At 42.7% G+C, this 9,196-nt stretch overlaps 1 protein-coding gene across 4 annotated transcripts in view; it reads right to left on the bottom strand.

The window, feature by feature from the left end:
- Nucleotides 1-626: 626 nt before the first annotated feature.
- The window catches only part of LOC124613885 (zeta-crystallin-like), a 145,298-nt gene continuing 136,728 nt past the window's right edge, over nt 627-9,196 (bottom strand). For all 4 annotated transcript variants that reach the window (XM_047142624.1, XM_047142622.1, XM_047142621.1 and 1 more), the window contains one exon: nt 627-1,227. In XM_047142624.1, the coding sequence (XP_046998580.1) occupies nt 1,066-1,227 (162 nt within the window). In that variant the 3' untranslated portion in view covers nt 627-1,065. The remainder of the gene's footprint in view (nt 1,228-9,196) is intronic.

The following is a 9,196-nucleotide window of genomic DNA, read 5'->3' as shown; positions in this document are numbered from 1 at the left end:
TCACTTATGACAAAGAATTTTATCACTAATGTATACAAGATCATGAAAATCTGAATGAAAACTGGGTTGCATTGGGAACTCCGTATTACATCACAAATGTTTCCATTTTACACTCCTCAACATATAGGCCTGGATGAAGATTATTAATATGAAGTAACCACACTTGTCCTTCATTCTGAACACACAAATAATTAAAAATGTTCCAATGATTAATTGTGCAGGATCATATGTGCAGTGATGTATTACAGCATTCATGTAATCCATGATATGCAGTGCATGCAGTAGCTTGTTTATCACTGTGTGACTGTAAATGTTTAATATTTTCTTTCTTTATCTTCAATTAATATATCACAATAAAAAAATATGTTCCAAACTGACAACTGACTTTTGCCAAAATAACTTAAAATGCTTTGTCCAAATGTATAATAATAAGTTGATCTTTTACAAAGCATATCTATAAGAAAAAACATACAAGGGGCACAGAAGTCATATAAATCAAACAATAAGTTACTATGATGTACATTTAATTTACTTTACAGTACCCCCCCCCCCCCCCCCAAAAAAAAAAAAAAAAAAAAAAAAAAAAAAAAAAAAAAAAAAAAAAAAGAGAGAGAGAGAGAGAGAGAGTTGACTGATGCATTTTTATTTTAAAAATGAAAAACTAATTCTGTAATCTTAACGTCTTCCTTCAATACTTAAGGACCATACAATTATTTCAACAATGATCCAGTCCCTAATTTTGCCACTGAAGCAATGTTCAAAACTTCTCCAACAGTAACAGTATAGACTGGTTTCAATAGAGACATTACAAATACTAACTTACGTCAAATGCATTGTAAATTAATATCTGTAAGTATCTCCAATGTTGTAATCCAAAATAACCTGTTGCTTTAGAAACTAAAATGTATTACATAATGTATTCAATACTACCATAAACTGAACTCATTCTCTATAAAAGCCATATGCAGGAACATAAGAGTTCAAATTGGTATGATTAATGCTGAGCAAACTGTTTGCATTTCATATCTTTAGGGTACCATAAAGTAAATTTCCATTTTACAAAATTCACACCTTGAAAACAAGTTTCCCTCTAGCACCCTTATTATGAATAATGTCATGATGAGCTTGGGAAGCTTCCTCAAGTGCATATTCTCTGGCAATTATAGGTTTAACCCATCCATCTTCAATTCCTTTCAGAATCACACCAGCAGCCTCCAAATGTTCTTCCTGCAATTTATGAATATGTCAAACACTGATCACAATTTACATCATCAGTAAATATTAACAGTATCTACAATCTTAATCTCTTATAACACTACGAGTTATAAATGATCAGGAATAGAAAGCTAGTGTTAATGTCTACTTCACTTCCGGAGATACAACACTTGGCACACACGACAGAAAAGGACACAAATGAAAATTACCTCCAATGTATGGGACCACTGATTCCACCTTCAGGGTGAGAAAAGATCAAAAGGCCAAAAGGGGGCATTGGCAGGTCATTTTGACCCTATGTTAAGAGAAATTCCATGAGGTATGAGGAGAATAGCAGGCAAAGATGAATGGAAATGTATTAAAGGGACTGTAAGGTCAAAGAAAGATCAGTTTAATTGTCCCATCATCCATTGGGAGGTGACAGACAGCTGACAGAGTAAAAAATAAGGATCTAGAAGAAAATACAAAAAGTAACAACATAAATCACAGTAATGAAAGTTCTGGTAGAATGTAATTAATTTAGGAATAAAGGAGACCACTCACTGATAGTATAAGCTTGAGTCATCAACAGGAACACAAAAAGAAATGTAAACTTGTTATCTTTTGGACCAATTATTTAATGAGCTTTGGTAGGGGAAGGAAAAGGCAGAGAGCAGGAGGGCAGGGGTCGGGGAGGGTTAGCTGGTGGTTCAGAGGAAGGCAGCCAGTGTGCAAGATAGGAATGCAGAAGGGGAAGGCAGCAGTTGTACAGGATAAGAATGCGACACATGAGCACTGGAGTCAGCAAGTTGTATGCTGCACCATGACAATGACATGAAGATATGGATTGAGAGTGGGAGACAGGAGTGAGAAGGGAGAGTGTGTTGGGTAGAAGGTGTGAGTGCAGTAGGTTAACAGACTGAGGACAGAGGTTTAGTGAGTGCAGTAGGTTAACAGACTGAGGACAGAGGATTACAGTAGTGAATGATGTATTTCAAGGATAACTCCCCAAATATGTAGTTCAGAAAAGCTGGTGCTGTGCTGAGGAGGGGGGGGGGGGGGGGGGGGGGGATAATTCAGTAATTCAGATGGCATGGGTTGTGCTCAGCAGCATGTTCCGTCACTGAGTGGTCAACTTGGTTGTTGGCCACAGTTTGGCAGTGCCCACTGAGTCCGGTAGACAACTGGCGGTGGGGTGGGAGGTCCTTCATTTCCAGGCATGATGACAAATAATCAAAGCTTTGACAAATGACACAGTTCAGTTGCTGGAGTCCAGGACAATCCTTTGCGGCTAGTTCCTGGGAGTGGTGAGATGATTAGTGGGGTTGTGAGGATATGTTACAGGAAATGCCAATGGGCATCACTGTGGGGGTCCGGATGGGGGTTTGTCGGGGACAACCAGCTCGTCCCACGCATCCCCCGATCGGACTACGACTGTGGTTGCCCGGGATAATGCCCGCATTGAGGCTGATCCCTCACCTGTGGTAGAGTGGGAGGCCGTCTCAAGGTGTGGCAGGGGGCGAAAGACATTCCGGAGGGCTGAACAGAAGGCCTCTCCAGTTTGTCTGACAAACCGGTTTCAGGCTCTGTCTCAGGCTGATACTGATCATCGGTCTGACATGGCTGCTTGTCCTGTTCCAGAGATTGCCCCTCAGTCTGCAAGATCCGGGCAGTTGCAGAGGGTGGGCTTACTGGTAGTTGGGAGCTCCAACGTCAGGCGCGTAATGGGGCCCCTTACGGATATGGCAGCAAGAGAGGGGAAGAAAACCAATGTGCACTCAGTGTGCATACCGGGGGAGTCATTCCAGATGTGGAAAGGGTCCTTCCGGATGCCATGAAGGGTACAGGGTGCACCCATCTGCAGGTGGTCGCTCATGTCGGCACCAATGATGTGTGTCGCTATGGATCAGAGGAAATCCTCCCTGGCTTCCGGCGGCTATCTGGTTTGGTGAAGACTGCCAGTCTCGCTAGCAGGATGAAAGCAGAGCTCACCATCTGCAGCATCGTTGACAGGACTGACTGCGGACCTTTCGTACAGAGCCAAGTGGAGGGTCTGAATCAGAGGCTGAGACGGTTCTGCGACCGTGTGGGCTGCAGATTCCTCGACTTGCGCCATAGAGTGGTGGGGTTTCAGGTTCCGCTGGATAGGTCAGGAGTCCACTACACGCAACAAGCGGCTACACGGATAGCAGGGGTTGTGTGGCGTGGGCTGGGCGGTTTTTTAGGTTAGATGGCCTTGGGCAAGCACAGAAAGGTCAACAGCCTCAACGGGTGCGGGGCAACGTCAGGACATGCGGGGACCAAGCAGCAATCGGTATTGTAATTGTAAACTGTCGAAGCTGCGTTGGTAAAGTACCGGAACTTCAAGCGCTGATAGAAAGCACCGAAGCTGAAATCGTTATAGGTACAGAAAGTTGGCTGAAGCCAGAGATAAATTCTGCCGAAATTTTTACAAAGGTACACACGGTGTTTAGAACGGATAGATTGCATGCAACCGGTGGTGGAGTGTTCGTCGCTGTTAGTAGTAGTTTACCCTGTAGTGAAGTAGAAGTGGATAGTTCTTGTGAATTATTATGGGTGGAGGTTACACTCGACAACCGAGCTAGGTTAATAATTGGCTCCTTTTACCGACCTCCCGACTCAGCAGCATTAGTGGCAGAACAACTGATAGAAAATTTGGAATACATTTCACATAAATTTTCTCAGCATGTTATAGTCTTAGGTGGAGATTTCAATTTACCAGATATAGACTGGGACACTCAGATGTTTAGGACGGGTGGTAGGGACAGAGCATCGAGTGACATTATACTGAGTGCACTATCCGAAAATTACCTCGAGCAATTAAACAGAGAACCGACTCGTGGAGATAACATCTTGGACCTACTGATAACAAACAGACCCGAACTTTTCGACTCTTTAAGTGCAGAGCAGGGAATCAGTGATCATAAGGCCGTTGCAGCATCCCTGAATATGGAAGTTAATAGGAATATAAAAAAAGGGAGGAAGGTTTATCTGTTTAGCAAGAGTAATAGAAGGCAGATTTCAGACTACCTAACAGATCAAAACGAAAATTTCTGTTCCGACACTGACAATGTTGAGTGTTTATGGAAAAGTTCAAGGCAATCGTAAAATGCGTTTTAGACAGGCACGTGCCGAGTAAAACTGTGAGGGACGGGAAAAACCCATCGTGGTACAACAACAAAGTTAGGAAACTACTGCGAAAGCAAAGAGAGCTTCACTCCAAGTTTAAATGCAGCCAAAACCTCTCAGACAAACAGAAGCTAAACGATGTCAAAGTTAGCGTAAGGAGGGCTATGCGTGAAGCGTTCAGTGAATTCGAAAGTAAAATTCTATGCCGACTTGACAGAAAATCCTAGGAAGTTCTGGTCTTACGTTAAATCAGTAAGTGGCTCGAAAAAGCATATCCAGACACTCCGGGATGATGATGGCATTGAAACAGAGGATGACACGTGTAAAGCTGAAATACTAAACACCTTTTTCCAAAGCTGTTTCACAGAGGAAGACCGCACTGCAGTTCCTTCTCTAAATCCTTGCACAAACGAAAAAATGGCTGACATTGAAATAAGTGTCCAAGGAATAGAAAAGCAACTGGAATCACTCAACAGAGGAAAGTCCACTGGACCTGACGGGATACCAATTCGATTCTACACAGAGTACGCGAAAGAACTTGCCCCCCTTCTAACAGCCGTGTACCGCAAGTCTCTAGAGGAACGGAGGGTTCCAAATGATTGGAAAAGAGCACAGGTAGTCCCAGTCTTCAAGAAGGGTCGTCGAGCAGATGCGCAAAACTATAGACCTATATCTCTTACGTCGATCTCTTGTAGAATTTTAGAACATGTTTTTTGCTCGAGTATCATGTCGTTTTTGGAAACCCAGAATCTACTATGTAGGAATCAACAATCGTGTGAGACCCAACTCGCTTTATTTGTTCATGAGACCCAGAAAATATTAGATACAGGCTCCCAGGTAGATGCTATTTTTCTTGACTTCCGGAAGGCATTCGATACAGTTCTGCACTGTCGCCTGATAAACACAGTAAGAGCCTACGGAATATCAGACCAGCTGTGTGGCCGGATTGAAGAGTTTTTAGCAAACAGAACACAGCATGTTGTTATCAATGGAGAGACGTCTACAGACGTTAAAGTAACCTCTGGCGTGCCACAGGGGTGTGTTATGGGACCATTGCTTTTCACAATATATATAAATGACCTAGTAGATAGTGTCGGAAGTTCCATGCGGCTTTTCGCGGATGATGCTGTAGTATACAGAGAAGTTGCAGCATTAGAAAATTGTAGCAAAATGCAGGAAGATCTGCAGCGGATAGGCACTTGGTGCAGGGAGTGGCAACTGACCCTTAGCATAGATAAATGTAATGTATTGCGAATACATAGAAAGAAGGATCCTTTATTGTATGATTATATGATAGCGGAACAAACACTGGTAGCAGTTACTTCTGTAAAATACCTGGGAGTATGCGTGCAGAACGATTTGAAGTGGAATGATCATATAAAATTAATTGTGGTAAGGCGGGTACCAGGTTGAGATTCATTGGGAGAGTCCTTAGAAAATGCAGTCCATCAACAAAGGAGGTGGCTTACAAAACTCGTTCGACCTATACTTGAGTATTGCTCATCAGTGTGGGATCCGTTCCAGATCGGTTTGGCGGAGGAGATAGAGAAGATCTAAAGAAGAGCGGCGCGTTTCGTCACAGGGTTATTTGGTAACCGTGATAGCATTACGGAGATGTTTAACAAACTCGAGTGGCAGACTCTGCAAGAGAGGTGCTCTGCATCGCGGTGTAGCTTGCTCGCCAGGTTTTGAGAGAGTGCGTTTCTGGATGAGGTATCAAATATATTGCTTCCCCCTACTTATACCTCCCGAGGAGATAACGATTGTAAAATTAGAGAGATTAGAGCACGCATGGAGGCTTTCAGACAGTCGTTCTTCCCGCGAACCATACGCGACTGGAACAGGAAGGGGAGGTAATGACAGTGGCACGTAAAGTGCCCTCCGCCACACACCGTTGGGTGGCTTGCGGAGTATAAATGTAGATGTAGAAATCTTTAATATGTTTTTGGACTACCAGGGAGGATGGGTGAGAGTGCCTGTCTGTGAAGGCCTTTAGAAGACCTTCAGCATCCATGGACAGCCAGGCCACTGCACCCAAACAATCTACCCAACAGTCTCTCCCCCTCCTCTGTATTGTCAACCCTTCCCATACCACAACTTTATGTCATAGTTACTGTGTGCAACATAAGTCACTGGCACCGTGTGTTGCATTCTTATACCTCACATCCTCTGCCTCCTGTTTCTGTACTCTCATCCCACACACTGGCTGTCTCCCTCTAATCTGCCAGCTACCCCTCCCCAACCCCTCCTCTATATACACAGACAAGGAAAAAAAATCCTGAATTTCCTGGTTAAAAATACAGTTTTTCTACTGAAAATGCACTATACTTGAGATGTTGTTGTTGTTGTGGTCTTCAGTCCTGAGACTGGTTTGATGCAGCTCTCCATGCTACTCTATCCTGTGCAAGCTTCTTCATCTCCCAGTACCTACTGCAACCTACATCCTTCTGAATCTGTTTAGTGTATTCATCTCTCGGTCTCCCTCTACGATTTTTACCCTCCACGCTGCCCTCCAATACTAAATTGGTGATCCCTTGATGCCTCAGAACATGTCCTACCAACCGATCCCTTCTTCTAGTCAAGTTCTGCCACAAACTTCTCTTCTCCCCAATCCTATTCAATACCTTCTCATTAGTTACGTGATCTACCCACCTTATCTTCAGCATTCTTCTGTAGCACCACATTTCGAAAGCTTCTATTCTCTTCTTGTCCAAACTAGTTATCGTCCATGTTTCACTTCCGTACATGGCTACACTCCATACAAATACTTTCAGAAACGACTTTCTGCCACTTAAATCTATACTCGATGTTAACAAATTTCTCTTCTTCAGAAACGATTTCCTTGCCATTGCCAGTCTACATTTTATATCCTCTACTTCGACAATCATCAGTTATTTTACTCCCTAAATAGCAAAACTCCTTTACTACTTAAGTGTCTCATTTCCTAATCTAATTCCCTCAGCATCACCCGATTTAATTTGACTACATTCCATTATCCTCGTTTTGCTTTTGTTGATGTTCATCTTATATCCTCCTTTCAAGACACTGTCCATTCTGTTCAACTGCTCTTCCAAGTCCTTTGCTGTCTCTGACAGAATTACGATGTCATCGGCGAACCTCAAACTTTTTACTTCTTCTCCATGAATTTTAATACCTACTCCGAATTTTTCTTTTGTTTCCTTTACTGCTTGCTCAATATACAGATTGAATAACATCAGGGAGAGGCTACAACCCTGTCTCACTCCTTTCCCAACCACTGCTTCCCTTTCACGCCCCTCGACTCTTATAACTGCCATCTGATTTCTGTACAAATTGTAAATAGCCTTTCGCTCCCTGTATTTTATACCTGCCACCTTCAGAATTTGAAAGAGAGTATTCCAGTTAACATTGTCAAAAGCTTTCTCTAAGTCTACAAATGCTAGAAACGTAGGTTTGCCTTTTCTTAATCTTTCTTCTAAGCTAAGTCGTAAGGTTAGTATTGCCTCATGTGTTCCAACATTTCTACGGAATCCAAACTGATCTTCCCCGAGGTCCGCTTCTACCAGTTTTTCCATTCGTCTGTAAAGAATATCTGTGGCACTCACATGTTATGTTCTCCCACTATAAAGTTATTTTCATGCCAGAGAGAGTCTGTTAACCTCAAGTCACCAGAGACTTACTGGATGGAAGAGAAGGAAAGACTCTTATCAATATACCGTAGCACAGAGTTAGTTTATTGTTAACACAGTATACAGATTAGGTTCCTATGATGTCTTAGTCTCACGTTAGTGTAAAACTTAACTGATTCCACATTGCTGGAGATTTTTGTTCTTGATGGCATTTTGTTGTTTGTTGTTGTTGTTGTCTTCCGTCCAAAAACTGGTTTGATGCGGCTGTCCATGCTACTCTATCCTGTACAAGCTTCTTCACCTCCCAGTACCTACTACAACCTACATCTTTCTGAATCTGCTTAGTGTATTCATTTATTGGTCTCAATCTACGATTTTTACCCTCCATGCTACCCTCCCAATACTAAATTGGTGATCCCTTCACGCCTCAGAACATGTCCTACCAACCGATCCCTTCTTCTAGTCAATTTGTGCCACAATTTCTCTTCTCCCCAATTCTATTCAATACCTCCTCATTAGTTATGTGATCTACCCATCTAATCTTCAGCATTCTTCTATTTCAAAAGCTTCTATTCCCTTCTTGTCTAAACTATTTATCATCCATGTTTCACTTCCATACATGGCTACACGCCATTCAAATACTTTCAGAAACTACTTCCTGACATTTAAATCTACACTTGATGTTAACAAATTTCCCTTCTTCAGAAACGCTTTCCTTGCCATTGCCAGTCTACATTTTATTTCCTCTCTACTTCGACCATCATCAGTGATTTTGCTCCCCAAATAGCAAAACTCATTTACTACTTTAACACTTACAGCACGGTGCCCGTACATCATATGGGCGCTGCCGCCCTGACATTGGCGACAGCGCCCGTATACCGTACAGACAAGCCTTTATTTAGCTCTGTAAGCGCGTTTAACGGGTCTCCAAAAAAGTTTCGTCAACTAATGTGGAGGTAGTTCATTCTTCTTCCGCAAGAGGCCAGCACTTATCGGCTATCTCATTCTGGGAGCGGTTGTGAGCACTGCAAAGACGAAGTTGTCTGCAGTTCATTCACAGGTGTTTACAATCAAGAAAAGGGCGTGCAGCGAGCTGACGGAGGCCGAGATCTTAGATATTCTTTATGGAGATGCAAGATCTGAAATTGACGATTCTGACAAAGAGGATTCGTACTCTCCAGACGAAAGTACAAGTGATGATTCAGGTATGTATGTGTCTCAATTGTTTATAAAGTGAAGAGTTT

This window comes from Schistocerca americana, chromosome 4, assembly GCF_021461395.2.
Source record: "Schistocerca americana isolate TAMUIC-IGC-003095 chromosome 4, iqSchAmer2.1, whole genome shotgun sequence".
Classification (NCBI taxonomy): Eukaryota; Metazoa; Arthropoda; class Insecta; order Orthoptera; family Acrididae; genus Schistocerca; species Schistocerca americana.
This window is presented reverse-complemented; position numbering and strand designations above follow the sequence as displayed.